This window comes from Amphiprion ocellaris, chromosome 15 (assembly GCF_022539595.1).
Source record: "Amphiprion ocellaris isolate individual 3 ecotype Okinawa chromosome 15, ASM2253959v1, whole genome shotgun sequence".
NCBI classification, from domain to species: Eukaryota; Metazoa; Chordata; class Actinopteri; family Pomacentridae; genus Amphiprion; species Amphiprion ocellaris.
Window position 1 is genome coordinate 3,024,873 of NC_072780.1, and position 25,462 is coordinate 3,050,334.

Here is a 25,462-nt window from a genome sequence, read left to right on the forward strand (position 1 = left end):
ACTGAGCCTAATAGTGCACTGCGTTTGTTTTAGATTGTATTTAATCATCAGTACACATTAATCCATGTTTTTTCAGATGAAATTATTCAGTCTTTGCAGAAAAGTAAAATTAAAAGACAAAAAACTGACTCCTATTTCTACTTCTGGGAGCAAGAAGAACCAACTTTTATGTCCGTAAAGAGGACGGATGAAGTAAAATAACATTAAACATCTGAAAATATGCAACAGACATGATGTGGTTATGACAGATGAAGTTGATTTTTATGATTTTTCTGTCATTTCTATCTATTCAAGTGCAAAAAAACTCAACTTTCTCATCCGTCATTTCCTAGATAGAAGATGTTCGTGCTTACATTATTATTATTCTGGAATCTAAAATGTGTTGGAATTCTGTTTTCATCTCACTGTGAAACCAAAAAGGTCAGCCTGTTTCATTAAATACAGCAAAGTGCTGCTTTTGACCTACTTTTGCTCAATATTCTGGCCTAAATCGAACAATAAATAATGTGTACCCGCCCACAGAAAGGCCGGTCAATAAGCCACATTACCGGTGAAAGTTACTTAAAAAAATAAAAATCCACTTAACAGGAAACCACACAAACGTTAGACAGAGAATCAGCCTTGATGACAAATTTAAAACATTTAGTTTCATTATTCCGATGCACATGTAAGACTGTGCTTTGAATCCTAATGAGCTGCTCTGAACCGTCTCTCTATATGATAAATGGCTTCATGTTCCATCCGACATGATTAAATTCAAGTTGCTCTTCACCTTTGCTCGGCAGCCAAACCGTCTCCGTCTACCTGGCGGTTAGAGCTCCTCTGGATTAGAGCCAGAACCCCCTCAGGCTGGTTCGTATCACATCACACGTAACACTACAGATTCTCCGGCGATTAGAGAAACGTGTTCGAAACTCTGCAGTGAAAAGATATCAGCCTGAGAATAAAAGGTGAAGTTTAAAGCTCTGGACCGTTGGTGAGATTATACACAGCTTTACTGGCTAAACCGGAAAAAACTGAAAAGTGACTCCCAACTTCCCCTCCTCCATGATGGCCTTCAGGGGTTACCATGGTAACCGACAGCCAATCTTAATCTCAGACCGGTGAGGAAGCACTACTTTGTCGCCCGCTGTTTGAGTAAATTGAGGCTTTTGAGCATAAATGTTGCCTTTTGAGAAGTATTTCAGAAGAAGGAGAAGGAGGAGTTGTGCTGAGCAGCTCACAGGATGTGAGCTGCTCAGCACAACTCCTCCTTCTCCTTCTTCTCCTTCTTCTTCTCTGTAGCATCATTGTTTCCTCTAAGCTGCATTCACCAGATCGCTGAGTTATTTGGGGAATATAGGCCAACTTATTCTGATATCCTCCCCCTCCAGAGGGTGAAGGGACATTCCAGCAGCTCAAGTGGAGCAACAGTAAGGAGGAGTGCCTCTCGCTTCAGTGGATACAGGTCAGAGAAACCAGAGGCCTCCAGCACAGTGCTGCAGATTTACTCAGAGCTTCACAGCAGATGCACCCTTCCTGAGCTGGATTATACAGAGTTTAGGGTTTTTCAGATTTCCTCCATGGTAAATATTCAGAAAAATCTAATATTCATACACAACACACCAAAGTATAAAGTCTAGGCAAAGTAAGCACTTTACATATTTTGGATTTAAGTTGATTATTATATATAATTTTACATTATTTGAACTATAGCCACTATCTAGTTAAATTCATAGAATGCAATAAGAAAAAAAGTCTGTAAAAAATGGAGCCATCATGTCATTTGTGTAATTTCTTGTCTTGTTTTTGTTCACTTTTTTGTCGCTTTGTAAGTTTTTAATGAAATTTTTTGTCTCTTTATTGTTCTGTGTTGTGTCATTTGTCTCATTTTTTGTCATTTTATTTCTGAATTTTGTGCCTCATTTTTGCAATATTTTGTCTTTGTTGCTTTTTTCTTTTTCTTAGTTGCTTGTCTCATGTTTTTGTCGTTTTCTTTTTTGTATTTTTTGTCTCGTTTGTGTCATTTGTGTGATTTTTTTTCGCTTTTTTTGTTTAGTTTTGTGTCGTTTATCTCATTTTTTGTCATTTTCTTTCTCTGTTAGGCTATGATTTTACTGCTCCAGCTCACTTGAGATCAAACTGGGGTGAATGTGGCCCCTGAATGAAAATGAGTTTGACACCCCTGCTTTAAAGGGTTAAAATGCTTTCCACACCTAGGTGTCCATCTCACCAGCCCAGTGTGTATTCTACAGTGTGTATTCTACAGTGTGTATTCTACAGTGTGTATTCTACAGTGTGTATTCTACAGTGTGTATTCTACAGTGTGTTAACCGCTCACACTCCTCTCAGTGTTTGTTCGTTGTCTTGTACAGAGCTCCTACCTCTGAGTTTGTACAGCTCTCCGTTGACAGAGTTCACGATGAACATGTGCGGCGCCTCGTCGCTGGTGGTCACCGAGGCGCCGATCAGCGGCAGAGATCCCCGAGGCTTCTGGTTCTTCCCCTGCTCGTTGACGAAGTACTGCAGCTGTCCGAGGTCCGGATCCAACACAAAGTACCTGCATGGAGGAGAGAAAAAACAAGGAAGTTAACCCTCCTGTTGTCCTCATTTACAGGCACTAAAAAATATTGCTTCCTGGTCTGAAGAAAATTGAAAAATTCAGCAAAAAAATTCCACAAATTTATGAAAATGTGCAAAACCTTCAGGAAGAAAATTCCAATAATTCCTTAAAAGTTTCCCTTAAAAGTTTTTTTTTTTTTTTTTAAAAATCCCCCCAAATTTGGCAAGAAAATTCTTGTAAATATTCCCAAAAAAATAAGTAAAAATCTTCCAAAAAAGTCCTAAAAATATCTAAAGTGATTCCATATATATCAGTAAAACTTCTAATATTTTCTTTAAGAAAATTCACATAAAAATCAACCAAAATCCAGCAAAATTCACTGGATTTTGGTTGATTTTTTCTGAATGTTCTTATGAAACATTTTTAATATCGTTTTTCCACCAAAAAATGTTCAAAGATTTCCCCAAAATGTTGAAAATGTGGACATCAGAAGTTTCACTGTGAAAATATATTTTTTCCACATTTTCAAACTTTAAAATGGGTAAATTTTGACCACGAGGGTTAAGAAAGTAATGAAGTAATGAAAAAGATGGGGGAATAGAAGCAGCAGCGCCAGCGTTATCATCATCATCTTATTTACTGGAGAAACTTTTTTAAATTCCTGTTGCACAAACTTTTCAGTGTGTGAGGAGGAGAAGAAAGCAGGGAGGAGAGCTGCCATAAAAACATGCGACGACGCCTGCAGGATGTTATTTACCGCCGCTGCCTTTGTGCAGGATTCGTTAAAAACATTAACGCTGCCTGAACTCGCTTCCAAATGACTTCAGGTAGCGATTAGCAAGGTCATCTCCAGGCGTGGAAATTAAAGCCCACGTTCTCCCCTCTGTGATTAATGAATCACATTCAATCAGCTCCTAATTGAATCTCTGCCACGTTCATCTAACATCGTGGCAGGAAGATTCAGGCAGACACGTAACCGAAGACGTACAGGAGAGAGAATTCCAAGGCCGGACTGTCTGCTCTGCTTTGTTCTGTGGATGACCTCTCCATGTTTGTGTACAGCAGCCTGAGGTCCCGTCTTCTTCTGTTAACAAACTTTCCATCCTCGATTACAGAAGCTGCAGCATCGATCTGGACACAGCTGCTTCCTGGAGGTCGATGATTGAAGAGATCTCAGGCTGCCACCTCCGTCTCACAGGTGTTGTTTTTTAATAGATGTCACAGATTTCAAAGAGAAGCAACGGTTCCCTTCAGGCTGCAGTTTCACACTTGTTTTCTTCTTAAAAACCACGTCAGCAGAGGTTTGGTTGCATGTTATTACATACACTATCATTTTATCTGCCAAATTGCGTCTTTATTAAGCAGTTAAATGGTGAAAATGTCACGAAGAGTTTCCAAAAATCCATGCGGATGCCTTCAAATTTATCACGTCAGCTTTGATTGAAAAAAAGGAACAAAATTGTTACGTTTCTGTCAATCAGCTAAATAATTCATCAGTTTATTGTGTAAAATCCATTGTCTTCAGAAACATCTTACCCAACATCTTAGTAAGACACTTTCTGTTGTTTTTTTTCCCATTAATTCGTCACCAGTCTGTATCTACTGCAGTTGATTTACATCATCAAGTAATCTGCTGATTTTTTTGGGATTGTTTTGTACATTAAATGTCCAAAAACTGCACAAAATCCATTCATAAGTTTCTAGAGGGGGAAGACACAAAATGATGAGAGACGCACAAAATAACTACAAAAAAAATGCAAAATGAGGGACAGAGACATATGAAATGAGCACAAAAACACCTGAAATTATCATATATAGCCTGAAAACAGCCACAAAAATGCACAAAATGACCACAAAAAGACCGAAAATGCCCACAAAACGGCCTGAAAATGACCAAAAAAGAAACAAAATGAGCACAAAGACACACAAAACAACCACAACAAGACACAGCATGACCACAAAAACACCTAAAATTACCAGAAACAGACTGATAACGGCCCTCAATTATATACTGACTCTTATGTCATTTTATTTTTTTTCTGAGCAGTATCTGGCACAACATCTTGAACTGGATCTTTTACATTTTCCCATGAACTTTCCAGAGTTCCCAGAGAGGATGCAGTGAATACTGTAGTGTGAAAACTGATCCCCTCTACAGCGCTGCCTCCTTCCATCAGGAAAGCTGCTGATTTATGTCGACCACAGCCGACCGGGGAACAATCTGCCTGCGTCAGTTCATATCTCTCTTTTCCCCCCTCAAACCCTGTATGAACAGAACGGATGAAGTCTTATCTGCTGTTCAGTCAGCAGAACGGAGGCTTTTACCAGTGACCCCTCCAGGCTTTCTTGCTTTTGCAGCTAAACCACAATGCAGACCTTTAACATGATGGATGTTGCCGGATAACAGACCTTGGGCTTTGATATTGTGCCTCCCGTGTCAGAGTGCTGCTGATATTACGTGACCTGCGAGGCCACGGACTCGGCTGGAGGCGAACTTTTCACCTTTGAAGCATGAGACTGCAGCAAATGGGAGGTAATGACAGGATGACGGACTTTAGCAGCAGAGCGATAGAGCCGCTGCTTTAAACCAATTACACCTGGAACAGCAGATTTAATGTCACTACCAGAGGATTTGTTTGGATATTTTCCATTTGTGCTCAGCTTTTTCAAACAGAAGAATATAAATGTAAAACGTCTTAATAAAAAGCTTGGCATTCTAGTAGAACACGGGATTGTGAATATTAGTCCAAATGTCAACTGCAAACCCAAACACTAATTGAATATTACGAGGAACAGACAAAAAAAATCAGGCCTGGTGATTTAAAGAAAGACTGGAAATGTTCTATAAAAGGAAACCTATATGTAGTGTTCAGAACAGTTTAAGCTTTGCATTAAAAATCAGCCGTCATTAACCCTCGTGTCGTCCTGCAGGTCAAAATTTACCCGTTTACAAGTTTGAAAATGTGGAAAAAATTTATTTTCACAGTGAAACTTCTGATGTCCACATTTTCAACATTTTTGAGGAATCTCTGAACCTTTTTTGGCGGAAAAAAAAGAAATGTTAAAAATGTTTCTTTAGAACATTCACAAAAAAAAAATCAACCAAAATCCAGCGAATTTCGCTGGATTTTGGTTGATTTTTATGTGAATGTTCTTAAAGAAAATATTAGAAGTTTTACTGATATATATGGAATCACTTTAGATATTTTTAGGGTTTTTTGGAAGATTTTTACTCATTTTTTGAAAATATTTACTAGAATTTTCTTGCCAATTTTTTTATTTTTTTTTTTAAATAATACTTTTAAGGGAAACTTTTAAGAAATTATTGGAACTCTCTTCCTGAAGGTTTTGGAAATTTTCTGAAATTTGGGGAATTTTTTGCTGATTTTTTTCAGACAAGGAAACACTATTTCTTGGTGCCTGTAAATGAGGACAACGGGAGCGTTAATGTGAATGGGGTTAAAACAGCAACACATCGACAAAACCTGCACAATATGAGGAAACTGCAGTCACTATTGCAGTAATGAAATGACTTGCAATAAACAAACGGCGTTACAGCTGCTGAGTCTTTCTGCTTTCTGCTAGCACAGATCCTAAACATTAAAAACTGTGAGCTCGCCGACTAAATAAATGAGCTAAAGTCACAAACCTGCATGTGAACATTCCTACTGGATTACTGTGGAGCACATGACGGCAGAGCGATGACTTAATGCAGAGTTTTGGCATCTCGACTCAGTTTATCAAACTGGACTCTACAAGCTGCTGTTTGTCCATCTGGTTAGAAAATACAAAAGACTATTCAAGACTTTTATACCAGATGTTTCATTCAATTCAGTTCTTTTTAAGCAGCGTCAATTCACAATTCATGAGGCATATCAAAGCCCTCAAAAGATTCTATTATAGAGAAAAATCTAACAGAGCCAAAGATTCTGGATGTTTTATAGGGAAAATATACTAAAAATAATCACTATTTACAGTGCAATTTTCTGAGAAGATGTTAAACAATCTCAAAAGCTCACACTGAGATATCTGGAGATTATTTTGTACCATTTCGAGCTACAGTTGCATAACTGATGATATAGACATGAATATTTCTGAACTGGGTCAACATATAATTGAGGGACTTTTGAAGTCCATGGGACATACCTTGCATACATTTTTATTAAAAGTAAAAAATCTAATGTTATTTATGTTGACAACCTACAAACCAGACTTTCTGCCCCTACAGTAAAACATGGGAGTGGATCAGTGACCATCTGGGGTAGTTTCAGTCTGGGTGGAGCAGGGCCTTGTAATCCTCGTAAATATTTTCAAAAAATGAGTAAAAATCTTCCAAAAAAAATCCTAAAAATATCTAAAGTGATTCCATATATATCAGTAAAACTTCTAATACTTTCTTTAAGAACATTCACAGAAGAATCAACCAAAATCCATCAAAATTCACTGGATTTTGGTTGATTTTTTGGTGAATGTTTTTAAAAAACATTTTTAACATTTCTTTCTTTCAAAAAATGTTCAAAGATTTCCCAAAAATGTTGAAAATGTGGACATCAGAAGTTTCACTGTGAAAATATATTATTTTTTCCACATTTTCAAACTTTAAACCGGGTCAATTTTGACCTGCAGGACGACATGAGGGTTAAGTGATCATCAAGTGATCAATCTGTAAAATAGTTGTTTGATTAATCAAAAAACAGTCCAAAAACCATTACATACTGTAGACTTTGATTTAAACAAATTCCCCTGCATTTTTTTTAATCTGTCTGGACCATCCTTCATGTCCTCTCTGATGTTTAATCCAAACCCTCCTTGGCTCAAACCTCTGAAGTGTCATGTGACATCTGCAACAACAAAGATCCCTCCAATCCTGATCCATTATTTAAAGCTATCATCCAAATAAATCAGCAGCATAACAATAATTACACTGTACAAAGAGCTTAGTCCAGCACATTGGTCCACATCAACAGAAGCCCTGCCGTTTCTTAATGCCATTAACATCGATGCTGCAGGAAATAGACTGTCAGCAGAACTTAGGTCTCCTCGCTGCTCTTTTGGCCGTTAATTCTCAAAAAATGCTCCGAGGGACGCCATGGGAAGAAAAGGTAGTAAATCAGGCCGCTCATTGGCAGCAATGTGGCTGACATTTGTCCAGTCATAAAATATATGTCAAAGAAGCAACATTCAGCCAACTTTTGATGATTAAATGATATCAGTAAAGGATTCTGAAGCTGCATTGTGTCGTATTAACCCTCATGTCGTCCTGCGGGTCAAAACTGACACGGTTTAAAGTTTGAAAATGTGGAAAAAATATATATTTTCACAGTGAAACTTCTGATGTCCACATTTTCAATGTTTTGGGAAATCTTTGAACATTTTTTGGTGGACAAAAAGAAATGTTCAAAGTCTTTCTTAAGAATATTCACATAAAAATCAACCAAAATCCAGTGAATTTCGCTGGATTTTGGTTGATTTTTATCTAAATGTTCTTAAAGAAAATATTAGAAGTTTTACTGATATATATGGAATCACTTTAGATATTTTTAGGATTTTTTTGGAAAATTTTTACTAATTTTTTGGAAATATTACAAGAATTTTCTTGCCAAATTTGGGGAGATTTTTTTAAATAAAACTTTTAAGGGAAACATTTAAGGAATTATTGGAATTTTCTTCCTGAAGCTTTCGCTAATTTTCAGAAATTTGGGGAATGTTTTTGCTGAATTTTTGGATTTTTTTCAGACAAGGAAACAATATTTTTTGGTGCCTGTAAATGAAGACAACAGGACGGTTAAAGACATCCAAACCACTGGAGACATTAACATTTAGCAGCTTTTAGCTCCACCAACTTCCGACAAGAATTTAAACGTGTTTGATGCTCGACTCCTGCTGCCTGAACAAGTACAGACTGAACAAATACAGAACATTTGGCTCGCCTTATTATCTTATTTATCGGCTTTGTAAGTTGACCTGCATCTTTGTTAGTCCGTAGTAAATGTAATGTGTTGCTCTCAGAGTCACTCTCCATAAAAGCAGCAACAGAAAAGTTTGTAGTTTGTGCTGAGCAACAGTTTCTTGTCACTTTTAAAGAGTCTAAACTGGATGTTGACAGATTAAGCACAAAGAGAGAAGATCTAAGAACTTCTAAGATCACTCTAATAGATTTATTATCTCAGTCTATCTGCTAGAAGCACAGACAGTAAAATAAGTTGGATAAACTGTGAAAAAATGTAAAGTGGTTCTTCTTTGAACAGATCAACCTAAAAAATGAGCACAAAGATTGGAAAATTCACACAACTGTAATAATCTGCATAACAATGTTCCCCGATATTTTCAATAGATACAAATCCCGCAAACAGAAATTAAACAAGCCACAAGTTCACATTCCTGCTGGTCGCACCATCAGACGATAAAACTGGCAGCAGAGTGACTCTCTAATGATGTCAAATGGAGAAACTGATACAAAAATGCATCAGTGGGTTCAGTGTGAGATGTAGGAGCAAAATGAGTTTTAAAATCCATCAGGGATGCAGCCTGTAAATAAAAAAACATTTTCATGCATCGTTGCTTCAACCGACACACCAGGGACTGAATATGAAGCAAACACGGAGCTGTCAGGTTAAATGAAGCCTGGAGGAACATTAGCATTAAAAATCACTTTAACAGACAGATGACACCAGCAATGTCACGTATTTCACATCAAAATAAACATTTTTTCTATATATAATAGTAGGACTTTTTGTATCATAGTAGACATTTTTGCTATATTCAGGCCTAAAATCAACATGACCACCTAGAACCAAACACCACATGCAATTTTTACAGAAAGATTCTTCTAAATATTATATATACAATTGAGTAAAATTTAAACTGAAAGTTATTTATAAAGATATTGTAGTAAACCTGCTGGGATTTTACTAAATATTATGCGTAAATTAACAAAATGGGGAAAATCTGTAAAATATTATTTTAAAAAAATTTTTAAAAAAGCATTTACCATTTTAAAACTGTAAGTTACATAATCTTTCTTCTGAATGATGGCAATTATCTGCTAAATAATGATTTTTTTTTTTTTGCTGATTCAAATACCGTAAAAAAAAATTATGTAATTTCGTGGCCAAACTCTGTAACAGAACAAATTACTATTTGTAAAATTATAAGTTTTAACATGAAAGTTATTTACAACTTTGAGTTAAACTGTAAATTATTACTTTCTTCTGTGATTATATTAGTCATTCTCTCTTATTTAACATAACAGAAAAATCATTTTAATATATATATATATATATATATATATATATATATATATATATATACATACATATATATATGTGTGTGTATATATATATATATATATATATATATATATATATATAAAAGTTATCCAAAGATTTACAGTTGAAAACTGTTATAAGGCGTTCAATTTTTAGAAAAAAAAGATGGTGGTGCAACATGGAGGACTAATGCTAAAGGATCTGCTCTCTCTGTAGATATAAAGGGTGAATTTTTAGGATTATTTCTTATTACCAGTTGATTTTACACTAATTAAACATAACTAATAAGATTACATTGTATCATTCAATCCCTGACAGATTAAAAGAGCAGCATCCATTTCTTTATTTGTTCTGGAGATTTCAGCCAAAGCTCACTCTTCATGCTGATGAAGACAGTATGATATTCAGTCCCTCCAGGAATTTGCGATGTTGATTGCAGCAAGTAACAAAAATTCAACCAATCTCCGTGAATTCTGCGCGAATTTGCAATTTTGTCCAATCACCACAATTTTTCCACAATTTTGGCCCGCCTCCCTAGTTTAGGAAGAAATAGTGGCAATTAAAATGTTGAAACATGTTCTAAAAGCTGGAAAAAAAATTCAGCTTTTTAGCAACTGTCACTGTCTCCACAACAACTATGCTTAAAACATCGCAACTTACATCGCAGTTTTTTAGAAAAGCTGCCACGAATTCAAGCATTTTAAGGCTGCAACAATCTGGAAAAACGCCCGCGAAATCTTGGATGGACTGGATATGATTGAAAGTTAAGGAAAAAAGTGAGTTGAGCTTCTGTCACCTCCTGCAAAACCTCTTTTTCCTCCAGCCACAGGTAAACTACAGCGAAGACAGAGTGACGACAGCAAACATGAGTGAACCGAATTCAGAAAACGGCAGCAAAAGCCAAACCAGACAAAAAAAAAAATCAAGACGAAGCCAAGCTAACGCCCGTAAGCCTTCCTCCTCTCCTCTGCCTCAGAGACGCCCACCAGAGCTGCACCACTCCGACTCCCAGCCCAGATCAAAGAGGCCCAGCGGTGCTCCTTTCCACGGAGCACATCTGCAAAGAAATGATTCATCCTCACATCGTCCTCCCCACCCTGCTGCTCACTTACAGGTAGATTTAGGATCTACACGTGTACCGGGGCTCACAGCGTCATAGCACACAACGAGATGTCGGAAAAGGAGATTGAGAGTGCTATAAATGTTTCGCATGCTGTGATCTGCATACAAATGTGGAATAACCTACAGAAGCTGCATAAACAGATGCTGAGAACAAGACTGTAAAGAAACAGGAGAGCGAAACCTGCTGCATCTGCTCCGGTTCAACAGGAAAAACTGAGTTAAATAATTTTCGTATGAAATTTTTTGTTGTTTTCAGGCCTAAAATCAACATGGCCACCTATAACCAAACACCACATGGCATTTTTACACAAAGATTCTTCTACAATTTGGTTAATTTGTGTTATAAAACACAAATGACCAAAGAAAAACACAAAATGACTCAATGAGATGCATAATTATCATATAGATACAAAACGACCAGAGACACACAAAATAACTGCAAAAAGTTGCAAAATGACCACAGAAACACACAAAATGACCACAAAACACCTAAAATTACAACAGACTGAAAACTGAAACAAAAACACCTAAAATGCCCACAAAACAGTCTGAAAATGACCTAAAAAGAAACAAAAAGACACACAAAACAACCACAAAAACGCACAAAATAACCAGAGAAACAAATAATGACTCAGTGAGACAGATAATTATCATATAGACACAAAATGACGAGAGGCACACAAAACAATGACAAAAAATTGCAAAATGACCACAAAAACACCTAAAATTACCACAAACAGACTGAAAATGACCAAAAAAGACACAAAATGACCACAGAGAAACAAAATGAGCAGGTCATGTGATTTGGAATTAACACACTTCCTTGAAGCTCCAACAGGTGATCGTCGCCGGACACACAACCACATTTTCCTTTATCACTGCAGACATGATACTGAACATGCTCTCAGAGTGTATCAGTGTGTAATTTATACTGTAGGAACATGATTCAGTCTGAGAGACTGTTTAATGTCAAACTATTAATCTTCAAATGGTCTTCTAGCGCAGCATTAAGTAGATGAGTTCCGTGTGCATCAATACAACTTGAAATCTGAGTTGTTCCTCACTTCCGGTGAGATCTGAGACTTGATTTTAGCTTCAGATTAAAGGTTGTGGTTAGACGTGACGGTTTAAGCATACAGCATCCAGTTTACTACAACTTTGGGTGTATTTTCAAAGCTGTGGGCGTCTTTTTAGGGGGTTTATCAGAAGTTGCTGCCAGGCGACCTGGCCATAAGATCATGAGAAAGTCTTTTGTTTGGTAGAATCAGTGCCTGAATAACAATTTTCCCCACAGATTTAGTTAAACTCATGAGATTAGTCATGCATGTAGTTGCCTGGATACAAACCTCTTACTTCGGTTCAAGGTTAAAGGTCCTGTTTTTGCTTTCTAGGATCTTGTTCTGAAAGTTCTGCATAGAAAATGTGGTTGGTATCTCTGCAACCTTGACACTTCTTTAAAGACGTTGATCTATCCGCTACAAAATAATAGTTAAACCTCCCAGAATTGTCCAATGAGTGTCGTCCTAATTGTGTCAGATCCAGTCATGGGTTTGTGTAGTTCGTGTGGCACATGAACTGGTGTCACCTCCACCACTTTCTCAAACTGAACTTTTAAAAAACTGCTCTGAAAATAGCCAGGAAATGTTAACAGATCAGAAACTTTTGAGAACAGTTGATTTGCACAATAAGAAAACATGGAATCCAGTGTAAAAAACAGAAGAAATAAACATCCACAAAATAGTTTTTCTGAACTGTGGATGCAAAACAGGGCTCAACTTGAGAAGCAAGAAAGTCTCAGTGGCTTTCACAAGTGAACATTATGGACCCAAAAAGCCAGAAAAGTCACCAAGTTCCCACTTTTAGCCTCATGCAACCAATAAATCAAGACTGGTTGAACTTGAATCTTGAACTCTTATGAGCTCTAAGGCTGAAAAGTTTGCAGCACTAAAACAACAAGGCAGTTAAACTTAACATCTAATGGTAGGTTCGATTTATTACATTTAACTTGTCCCTATTTTGTCATATTTCAGGCAGTGAATCTGTTGTCACAGATTGCATAATGCTGGTACTTGACGTGATATTGCCATTGTTCCATTGCTGTAGATGTGATGCATATAGACGAGGGTTTATATTTGTGTTTTGTGTTGAGTATTATCATTTTGTCAACTCTCCAGTAGTCTAGACTAAACCTTTATGAAGCACCATAACTAGGGATGCCAGATATTGTCTTTTTTGCCGATAACCCATATGCCGATATTGTCCAACTCTCAATTTCCAATTCCGACATCAACCGATACCGATATCTGTGGGCTTTTTTCACATATCTCCTGTGGTGGAATTAACACATCATGACTCATTTTATTGTGATGCCCCATTGGATGCAAATGCAACAAGGCTTTCCAGTGTAAACATTGTCTGTGCAAAATAAGATTTTTATCAGTTTTCAAGAGTGGGACAGTTTAGACAGTGGCATTATGCTATATGTAAGTATTTTATTTTGAAAGATCATTTAGCACAAGCTCCCTGTAAATATATAGGGGTCAATATATAATTGAAGGACTTCTGAAATCCATGGGATATATCTTGCATACATTTTTTTTTTTTTTTTTTTTTTTTTTTTGTTAAAGTTTAAAAAAAAATTTTTATGTTCATTACTATCATGTCTTTACAAATTCCAGAATTATTTATTATGGAAACTATCACTTATTAATAAAAAATAACTGGATATCACTATAATGTCAACTAAAGAACCGTCCCGATTTAATAACAACCACCTTCTAATTAGCTAAACAATAATAAAATGAGTTTATTCAGAAATTGTTTTGAGTTCTTTTTATTAAGTTGAGATAATCATCAAAAACACCGCTCAACGCACAGCGTCACTGTAACTATGACAACAAGTGAAAGCTACATTCTGCCTGATGTCGATCCATGATTGTGATCCTACTACAAATCCACCGCTGTGGACTTATCAGGACTTATCCGTTGGAAATGATTCAAAGAACAATTGATTAGATTGCAGGGATGCGCTATAAGATGGCTTTGTTTACATTTTACTTTATTTAATGTATATTAAATTGAGATCATACCGTTATCCTTAGCGTATTTTTTGTTATTTGTGTGTGTTTTTGCCATTGCATTGTTGTTTTAACATTAAAATGATTATCTAAGCTTTGCTAAATAAAGTAGTTCCACTGAAATTAAGATGGTTAAAATCAAAATGAACCTTTTATCTGCTGGTCTTCATCAAAAATTATCCATAATTATCCATATCTGCTCATATGAAAGCTTTTATCGTATACATTTTGAAGCCCAGTCTGAGGTGAGGCTCCTCACAGAACACGCTGCATATGTAAAAGAAAAATGTCCACCCAGCACATTTTCTGCACACAAACACACACAGCACCTACACAACGTAGCAGCACTTCACACTGACACATGGCCGCCCACACAGTGGCAGAATTAGCTCCACTCTGGTCTGCTGCCCACCACGACACACAACCTGCCAATCACACACTTTCTGCTCCTCCACGTAATGAAGACTGGAATGCTGCTGACAACTGTAATTACTCCGACACGTCTTCCACCGGGGCACGGCCTCGTCTCCTTCATATGTCTCTCAATTTAAAACCTGGAGGCACTTACACATATTGACTGTGGGTGGTAGTAAACACTGAACACGACCAGAGGAAGGAGGGATTGTCTGGACTCTTCTGTTTTTAACTCCGCCGAGGAACATGGCGGAGTTTTGGGACGATCGGCGTACATGAATCCTTCTGTCTGTGCACAACATTACTCAAAAACAGACTAACGGATTTGGATGAAATTTTCAGAAAAGGTCAGAAATGACACAAGTGATTAGATTTTGGCAGTGGTGCGGCTTATAGTCTGGATTCCCCGATTTGTTAAGGACTTCCCATTGGATTAAAAAGAATATTTAAAAGAACATTCTGTGGACCATTTAAGTGTTTAATTTTGCTAACAAACACCAGTCAGCCAGAATATTAAAACCACCTGTATAATACTGTGTAGGTTCATGCTGTGGTGTCAGAACACCTCAGAGCTGTCAGGAGATGGACACAGGACCTCTACTGGTGTCTGGCACTGGGATGTTGGCAGTGGATCATTTGGGCCTCTGTGGACTGGATTCGTTCCAGGGCGTCACAAAGATGCTCACTCAGATTGGGATCTGGGAAGTTTTGAAACCAGTTCAACGCGTTGAGCTCTTGGTCGTGTTCCTCGAGCAGTTTCTGAGCTTTTTTTTTGCAGTTTGGTAGGTCGCATTGTCCTGCTGGGGGAAGGTTGTAACTGTCTTGAATATCTCTCGGGATTAAAAATCTATCTGTCTATCTATCTATCTGTCTGGAAATGCCGTTACCATGAGATGTGCTTGATCTGCACCAATGTTTAGCTGGATGTCAACAATGATCAATGTTTTTCACTTGACCTGTCAGTGACTGATCGGTGTATCTTGTATCTGTGGAACGCTTGCTGAGCAGTGGCAAGTGCATTAAATTCTGATAATTTCTGAGTCATTTTAGATTAGTTTTGAGTCATTTTAGATAATTTTTATATCTTTGGGATAATTTTCAAGTCATTTAGGACAAATTTCATGTCGTTCTGGACTAATTTTCCACAACTATGGATCATTTTCAAGTCATTCTGGACAGGTCAATATATAATTGCGGGACTTTTTGTAGCATAGTTGACATTTTAGTGATATCCAGTCATTTCTTAGTAATAAGTGATTGTTTCCATAATAAACAATTCTGGAATTTGTAAAGACATGATCATAATGAACATAAAAACTGTTGTTTTGGTTTTTTTTACTTTTAATAAAAATGTATGCAAGATATATTCCATGGACTTCAAAAGTCTCTTAATTATATAATGACCCAATTAGTGAAAAAGCTTGTAAAAATATTCATTCAAATGATGCCAAATTGTACATTCACTCACGTCACTAGCTTTAACATCAGACTCAGTGGTCAAAGTGATTTAAAACAGCATCAGCAGACTGGTTTTGTGGTAAATCTGTGCTTGAGATTTAGCTGATCTGACTGCAAACTAAAAGGCTTCTCAGTTTCAAGCTAAATTTTCAGTATGTTTTAGTCGCTGCTCGCTATCTGTGTCCACACAGGCTCAGGTCAACTGAAAAGAATCTCTGCTTTAAAGCTACAAATGGGACAGGTAGCATCACAATCCAACCTGTTAATCCCTCTCAGGATGTCGGCTTGGCTTTGAAAGCAGCACAAACCTGCACACGATACAGCGTCACATCTGTTTAAATTACAAACCAATCTACTTCCACATTATTTATCTGATTACATTTCTAAAACTCACAACAATTACTGTTTTCTTTCCAGTGATTTGTACTTATTAAATGTGCCAAAGGTTCATTCTCACTGCAGAACACATTGAATCTGAAGGAACTCATCACCATTGGAACTTATAAAAACCGTATGAAAGATTTTGCAGCAGCTACTTATCACACTTGTTTAATGTCAATCATTAATCCTGTTGCTTTTATCTAGCATGCATTTTATTTATTTTGTTGTGTGAGTTGGTGTTGTCTATTTTTAGGCAGCAGTCTTGGCCAGGCTTCCTTTGAAAAAGAGGCCATTGTATCTCAACGGCACCGACCTGGTTAAATAAAGGCTAAATAAAATACATATATTTTAATGCGGTTTCAGGTGACTGTACGTCCGACAAATCCCACGAGAACATCGGGCCTCTTTTAATCACTTTTATGTCTTGGAAGTGAGTGTGAGAGTCTTTTTTTATGCAGGTATTCCTGTGGGTGAGTATCAGGATGCAGCTCAGTGCATCATCCAGCTGTCTGTTTAACCCTCCTGTTGTCCTCATTTACAGGCACCAAAAAATATTGTTTCCTTGTCTGAAAAAAATCCAAAAATTCAGCAAAAAAAATCCCCAAATTTCTGAAAATTTGCAAAACCTTTTCCAATAATTCCTCAAAAGTTTCCCTTAAAAGCATTATTTCAAAAAAAATCTCCCAAATTTAGCAAGAAAATATTTTCAAAAAATGAGTAAAAATCTTCCAAAAAAATCCTAAAAATATCTAAAGTGATTATATATATATCAGTAAAACTTCTAATATTTTCTTTACGAACATTCACAAAAAATCTACCAAAATTCACTGGATTTTGGTTGATTTTTTTTTGTGAATGTTCTTCAGAAACATTTTTTTTAACATTTCTTTTTTTCCACCAAAAAATTTTCAAAGATTTCCCAAAAATGTTGAAAATGTGGACATCTGAAGTTTCACTGTGAAAATATATTTTTTTCCACATTTTCAAACTTTAAAATGGGTCAGTTTTGACCCGCAGGATGACATGAGGGTTAATGGTGGAGCAGCCGTTCTTTACTCCTCCCCTCCACATACACCGGCCTCCAGCCCGGATCACACACAACCAGCATCCAGGCCGAACTGCCTCCTCCTCTGCAGCCACAACGGGACGCTCCAACCGACTATTATTCTCGAAAGGAACTCATTTCACTGCCAAATCACACTAAAGCTGCAGAACAAAAACGCTACATAATTCATGTTGCGCAAGGAAGTTCACAAGAAAAGGCTTTCTGTTCCTCAGAAAGGAGGAAAAAACCAGATGTTCCATACGTGGCTCACAACAAGTGTGATCCAGAGCAGAAATCTGAAATTAAAAACTCACTCATGAAAACTCTCTCAGTGTTGGTTTGAGTTGAGTCAAACGGACGAGGCAGAAAGTGAACCCAAAAATGCTGCATGAGGCACAATAACGCACCGCTGTGATCTCCACCGCTGAGATATTGTGTGCTTCAGTATGAGAGCGGCTGCAGCAGGACGACGGAATAATATCGATAGATTTAAAGAAGCAAAACAACCGCAAGAGGTGAACTGAAGTTTATACACCATTTGGAAATGTCAACAAGACTTGAAGTTCTGATGCACTTTCCAATATTTTCTTGGTCAATATATAGTTGTGGAACTTTATGTATCATAGTCGACATTTTTGCTGTTTTCAGGCCGCCTGAAAACATGGCCGCCTAGAACCAAACACCACATGGCATTTTTATAGAAAGATTTTTCTAAATATTATATATACAATTGAGTATAATTGAATGTTATTTATAAAGATATTGTAGTAAACCTGTTGACACTTGACTCACACACTATTTTATGCTAAATAACTAAGAAAGCCTTGGAGTCTCGCCAGTCTTTTCTTCAGGAGGAAATTACATCATGTGGAGCATAAAATGACTCAATGACATACAAAATTATCATAAAAATAGACAGAACGACCACAAACAGACTGATAATGACCAAAAATGACCACAGAGAGACACAAACTGACCCAAAAATGGCTGAAAAAGACATAAAATGAGAAAAACACAAAATGACTCAATGAGATGCATAAATATCAAATAAAGATACATAATGAAGAGAGACACAAAATAACTACAAAAAGCAGCAAAATGAGAGACAGAGACATACAAAATGAGCACAAAACACCTAAAATTACTACAAACAGAAAAGGGCCACAATGTGACCATAAAAATGCACAATGACAAAAAATTAAACAAAATGACCACAGAAAAACACAGAATGACTCAGTGAGACAGATAATCATCATATAAAGACACAAAATGACGAGAGACACAGAAAATAACTACAAAAAAATTGCAAAATGACCACAGAAAGACCTAAAATGCCCACAAAACAGTCTGAAAATGACCAAAAAAAGAAACAAAATGAGCACAAAGACACAAAACAACCATAAACAGACACAACATGATCGCAAAAACGCACAAAATGACCTGATAAAAACATAAAATGACTCAGTGAGACGGACAATCATCATATAAAGATGCAAAATGACGAGAGACACACAAAATAACTAAAAAAAATTTGCAAAATGACCACAAAGACACCTAAAATTATCATAAACAGACTGAAAACGGCCACAAAAATGCACAAAATGACCACAAAACAGACTGAAAAGGACCAAAAATGAAACAAAATAATAATAATAATAATCTCAGCTACAGACTGAAAATGTGCAATAAACTCTGCACGTCTATTTCATGCTTTCTATCGGAGCTCTGCTGAAATGCATCGTCCCGATCAGATAAAAATAAACTCAATCAAAACAGTTCTAATCAGATTAATCAGTGGCAGAAATAAATGTTAGCTGCAGCTCACTGGTGTCGACTTACAGTTTACTGACTTTTTGTTATTTTATCCTTTAAAATGTTTCTCACCAAAACACCAACTCAGATTCATCACATGTGAAAAACTACTCAGGAATAAAACTAATAAAATGGACTCTGATTTTTGATTCTGTAGGTTTTGTTATACTTGGAGCCTAAACAATTACAATAAAAACAACATAACAGCTGATATTTTTTGACATAAACCAACATATTTTAATTCTGGCTGAGAAAGTGCCACCTGCAACAATTAATCGGCAACTATATTTTATAACTGCTATTTTAGCTGTTACCAGTTAATTATGTTTTTTTTCCTGACTAAATCACTTCTTAAAATCCATTTTATAGGACTGATTTTGTGTGGTGGTGTCTATTTCTACATTTCAAAAATATTTTTGTTGTCTAAGTCTAAATGTTTATTTTTTTACTTTCATTTTCACTTTGTCTTTTACCGTCATATATTTATTTTACTTATTTACTATTACTACTATTATTATCATTTTCAGTCTTGTGTTGATGGTTTTATTCTCCATTTTTCTTTTTTTACACTTGTTCTTTCCCTCACCTAGACGTGGCACTTTATTTTATCTGCTTTTGTTGTACTCATTTTTTTTTAACTCTTTTACCATGTTTGGACTGATCTGTTGTTCTTCTTTAGTTTTTGTAAACTCTGGTTTTAAAAAATGGATATAAATACAGTTATTTTTATTATTATAATTGCAAGTGTTTGGTCGGCACAAACATAGGTAAAAATGACCCTTCAAAACTTCTACCGACACCAGATTGTTCCAACCAATCCAAATACATTCATTTCAGCACTTTTAGGACCAAGAAAACCAACAAATATACTGATTTTTAGTATTTTTTTCTTCAGAAATGCCCGATATAGTTGCTGTTCCAGCCTCTGATCACTGCCTGCAGCCTCAATAATGACTGAAGAGTTTGTCAGGACACAGATTCAGGATGGAATGGTGCTTTTTCCCGTAATTTCAGTCACCTGTTTCGCATTTATCAGTGAATACAGTGGATCACTATCAGGCCTATGAGCTGGTGAGCTTTGAACCCCCTCACCTCCTCCCCCCTCCTCCCTCCTCACAGTGACGTGGTGGTAAAAGTGCAATGTGGACGGGGCAAATAACAACACGAAGCCCGAGCTGACACCTGAACCCGGAGCGAACCGACCCTCTAGCTCCTACCTGTTCTGCCAGCCCTGGATCAGGTTGGTGTATTTGCTCAGGAGTCCTTCCAGCTGCTGCCTCCTGCGCTGCTGCTGCTGCTGCTGCGGATTCATGCTGTTCCCCAGCACCGCGCTGCCCCGGCCGCCTCCAGCTCCTCCTCCGCCCAAGGAGCCGGAGCCCGGGCTGTGGGAGCCGCTCCGGCCGCCGGGCTTCCTCGACGACGAGCCGCCGCGGAGCTCCGAGGACGGGGAGTTGGTTTTGTTGGTCCCGGGATGCGGACTGCAGAGCGTCTTGTCCATCCTGGCGACGGGACGGCGGAGCGCAGGAGGAGGAGGAGGAGCAGGAAGAGGGGAGGAGGGGACGGGGATGGACCAGGAGAGGCGGCAGGGAAGCTCTCAGCAGATCATAAGTGGTGCAAACAGCGGAGTGAGTGTGCGGGACTAGAGCAGAGGCAGCGGGGACGCACTGACTGCGCTGCGCTGGCGTCCCTCGGTGCGTAACGACGCGGACATATTCCTCCGTGGCTCCTGCTCGCTCCTCTGCAGTGCGCGACCGTGTGAGGCAATGTGGGTCTCCTCCAGCGTTTCCCTGCTAGGAAGGACACGCCCACTCTGCGCCGTGGACCTGCCCCCGGATATTACAATGCGATCCTATCATACACATCATCCTACCAAAAAATAGTAGAGCGAAAAAGAGAGGCAGGAAAAGCCTCAGATGAGTCATGTTTTAGGCAGACACACACAAACACACACACATACACACAAGACACTGTACGATAATGTAAAAGCAAAACCTGCATAAAAACAGAACATTTACAGCAAGATTACAAGGATGGTGCATGGAGATGAACACAAAACCCTTTAGAGGAGTAAAAATGTGCGTAATTTAATGAAAATTCACTACCTTAGATGTGTTTTACGGCTGAAATCATAAATATTATAGCAGAATAGTTTACCATAACATGAAATAAATAGTCATATTTCAGTCTTTTGCAATGTCAGTGCATGCAAACCTCTGCATTATTAATATTTTGCACATTTAAAAGACTATTTACAATATAATTCTTTTGTACATGTACAAGAATCTGCACAATATCAGTACTTTGAATAGAATAATCCTGTGCAATATAGAAAAATACAAAAAAAGAACTATTTTCATGTCAAAGTGAACATAGATTTCTATAAGGTGATGTCACTTATGCAAAAAAGTGATTGCATTGCACCAAAAATAGTAACGGCACCCCTCAGATGACTCATGTTTTAGGCTGACACACGCATGAGACACTGTACGATAATTTAAAAGCAAGAACCGCATGAAAACAGGGCATTAACAGCAAGATTACAAGGATGGTTCACGGAGACAAACACAAACCCTTTTAGAGGAAAGAAAATGCAGCAAAAATGTGCTTAATTTAATGAAGATTCATTACCTTAGGTATTTTTTTTTAAGAAAACCTCTGCATTATTAATATTTTTGCACATTTAAAAGACTATGTACAAGAATCTGTACAATATCAGTATTCTGAAGATCCATATTTTTATTAATGGAAGAATATCTATAATAATCCTGTGCAATTTAGAAAAAAAATACAAAAAAAAGACTTTTCATGTCAAAATGAACACAGATTCCTACAAGGTAATATCAGTTATGCAAAAGAAGGGATTGCATTGCACCAAAAAATAGAAACAGCACCCTTTAAAAAAGGCTTCAGCCTAAGATGAGTCATGTTTTAGGCTGACACACACACACACACACACACACACACACACACACACACACACACACACACACACACACACACATATATGGCGAGATTACAAGGACGATGCATGCGGATGAACACAAATCCTATTAAGTGAGTATTATAGGAAAGAATAGCAATAAAAAGGTCTGTAATTTATTGGAAATTCATTAAAGGCAAACCTTAGAGGTGTTTTATGGGGAAATCATAAAATGTTATAGGAGGAATAGCCTCCATAACATATTTTAAACTGCCATATTTCACTCTGCTGCAGCATCATTGCATGTAAAACAGTACAATTATAACACCATCTATAATATGATTCTTTTCAACATATAAAACAATCTGTACAACATCAGTATTTTGAATATCTGTGTTTTCTACTCATGGAAGAACACCTGCAATATCAGTGTTTTCCTACATATAAAATAACCCTGTGTGATGTAGTTATTCTCCACATTCAAAAGCACACATCTTCCATCATCTATACACCACTTAATCCTCATTAGGGTGGCAGACAGGTCACCAGTCTATCACAAATTTGGGGGATTTTTTTTAAAATAAAACTTTTAAGGGAAACTTTTAAGGAATTATTGGAATTTTCTTCCTGAAGGTTTTGCAAATTTTCAGAAATTTGGGGATTTTTTTTTGCTAAATTTTTGGATTTTTTTCAGACAAGGAAACAATATTTTTTGGTGCCTGTAAATGAGGACAACAGGAGGGTTAAAGACAGTGAATACAATCACTCATTTTACATTTTCTAGTAGTCTAGACTATTCATTTATTTATTTTTGTTTGTGAATTACTGTCAAAAATTGTAGTGACCAGGTTTCATTGATTAAAAAAAGCAACAAAACTGGAAAAGTTCCAAGGGTGACAGATAGTTTTTATAGGCACTGGATCAATAAAAACAGAGACAGCAGAACAACAGCAGAAAAGGGCAGTAGGCATTTAGCAAACAGTAGGACTTAACAGTAAAGAGAAGCATGTGACAGGATAAAGCCTGAGGGGAGGCAGGGGTTGTGACCAGTAAAACCAAAAAGGGATTTTTTTTCAGCTTAGATTGTTGCATTTGGAGGATTTTTTTGAGGCCTGGAAAAGCGACGCTGTCTAGTTTTACAATGAAAAATGAAACATATATATATATTACTGTGAACCAGTTTACTGCATGAACAGGTTCTTTTAAATATCCCACACATTTTATCAGTAAAAATACTGGTACTGTGTCAAAAGATTGTTACAGATATTTACAATTAAGAAATGATTTAATGACACATAAGGAATCACCAACGCCAATAGAGGATTTTTGATTAGGGATATGAAAGAAAAGAATACAAGAAAGGTCGTCTCAGAATTATATAAATGCTTGCAAACACATTGGGCTGGGGACTCTTTTCATATTAAAGAAAGGTGGGAACTGGAAATTATTTATTATTGAAGATGAGGAGTGGCAGGAGAAATAACCAACAGCCCAATGTGGAAAGAATTTAATTGGAAAGTAAAGATGAGATATTATAAAACACCCTCCATTATCTCAACCTTTGATGAAAGAAACAACAATTCCTGCTGGCAAAACTGGAGACCACAATCACATATTTTGGGACTCAAGCAGAAGTAAGATCCATTCCAAGTGTTTATTTGCCACTTGAGCCATTGTTCTATATAATTGGTTCTATTCCAGAGGAAGTGATGGATTAAAAAAAAGGCATATCTATTAAATATTCTACTACTGGTGGCAAGAAAAATGATAACTGTGTCTTGGCTCAACCCACTACCTCCACCCTCCACCAATGGAGAGAGATTAAAGAAAGTGGATTCAATGGGAAAAAATAGCAGCAAAACTCAATTTGAAGTTCCTTTATGAATTCATGGGCTGCTGTTATTGCTTACTTTAACTTCATTAGATTATACATATTTGACAGGCTGGGGGAGATGTTTTAGTTTGAATTTCAAGTGGATTGTGTGTTTTTACATGTTTCATAACCCCTTGCTGCTCTTTAATTTATCTTTAACCCTCCTGTTGTCCTCATTTACGGGCACCAAAAAAAAATGTTTCCTTGTCGGAAAAAAAAAAATCTAAAAAAATTCAGCTAAAAAATTCCACAAATTTCTGAAAATTTTCAAAACCTTCAGGAAGAAAATTCCAACAATTCCTTAAAAGTTTCCCTTAAAAGTTTTTTTTTTAAAATCCAAGAAAATTCTTGTAAATATTTTCAAAAAATGAGTAAAAGTCTTCCAAAAAGATCCTAAAAATATCTAAAGCGATTCCATATATATCAGTAAAACTTCTAATATTTTCTTTAAGAACATTCATATAAAAATCAACCAAAATCCAGTGAAATTCGCTGGATTTTGGTTGATTTTTATGTGAATGTTCTTAAGAAACATTTTCAACATTTTTTTCCACCAAAAAATGTTCAAAGATTTCCCAAAAATGTTGAAAATGTGGACATCAGAAGTTTCACTGTGAAATTTTTTTTTTTTCCCCACAGTTTCAAACTTTAAAACGGGTCAATTTTGACCCACAGGACGACACGAGGGTTAAACTTAATTTGAAATTCTCCTCTTTGTGTTGGTTTAGATGATGCTGTGAGTTAGTTGTGTTGTCAAATTGACCAACAAGTAGGATATATACAGCATTAAAGCTAAATTAAAGAAGCAGATGTGTTTTATACTGACCTGATTAGGAGCTTGAACTATTAGCAAAATTTCAGTTTGATTCTCCATAATCACATTTCTTAAAATTGCTCTTTGACTGCAAATGAAAGCTTTATTTTTCACGTGTCTTATCACAGGAAAGTCCCTCAGAGAGCGACACAAACAGGCCCTTCTGCTGCCTGTTAAACAGCTGAGCAGCCTCAGATCTTTTAATTTTTTTCCCCCTGAAAGTTAAATACAACTCTCAATAGAGTTATCTGTTAGATGTCAGTGTGGAGAAAAGACGTCCCCATCTAGACGTCAAATCTATGAAAGCTTTTTTGTATTTGACGATATCAGGAGCAGCACGCTACAGATGTTTTGTAGAGCTACAGCTGGATTTCTTCCCCTCAGACCTCCACAGACCCCTAAAGCTCCAGGTAGTGCTATTTTTTAAAATTTGATTAGCCTACTTGAAAAATTAATTGAGAATTTACATCACATAGAGGCACCCTGTGGAGTTTCTAATCACTGGAAATGCCACAGCGCAGTTTTTTTTACATGAGTGGATCCTGTTTGGTTTGTTTTTGTGCACATGGATGACTAGACAGAAGATCTGATATGAATAAATGTAGAGAAGAAGACTGTTAAGCTAACAAACATGCACATAAGCAATACAGGTTTGGACATTTTAAGACTAACAGACACTTTATTTGTTTACAGGGAAAGTCCACAGGGCAGCCATAATTACAATATTAACTTATTC

The 25,462-nt window shown here is 36.9% G+C and overlaps 1 protein-coding gene across 2 annotated transcripts in view; it reads right to left on the minus strand.

Annotated features, from left to right (window-relative positions):
• LOC111584929 (oxysterol-binding protein-related protein 10) overlaps positions 1-20,914 on the minus strand; it is a 101,078-nt gene extending 80,164 nt beyond the window's left edge. The window contains exons 1-2 of one of the 2 annotated variants that reach the window (XM_055017942.1): positions 20,337-20,914; positions 2,364-2,539 (exon numbers count right to left, since the gene is read on the minus strand). In XM_055017942.1, the coding sequence (XP_054873917.1) occupies positions 2,364-2,539; positions 20,337-20,617 (457 nt within the window). In that variant the 5' untranslated portion in view covers positions 20,618-20,914. The remainder of the gene's footprint in view (positions 1-2,363; positions 2,540-20,336) is intronic. The other variant, XM_055017941.1, reaches the window with a different exon arrangement.
• Positions 20,915-25,462: the final 4,548 nt, after the last annotated feature.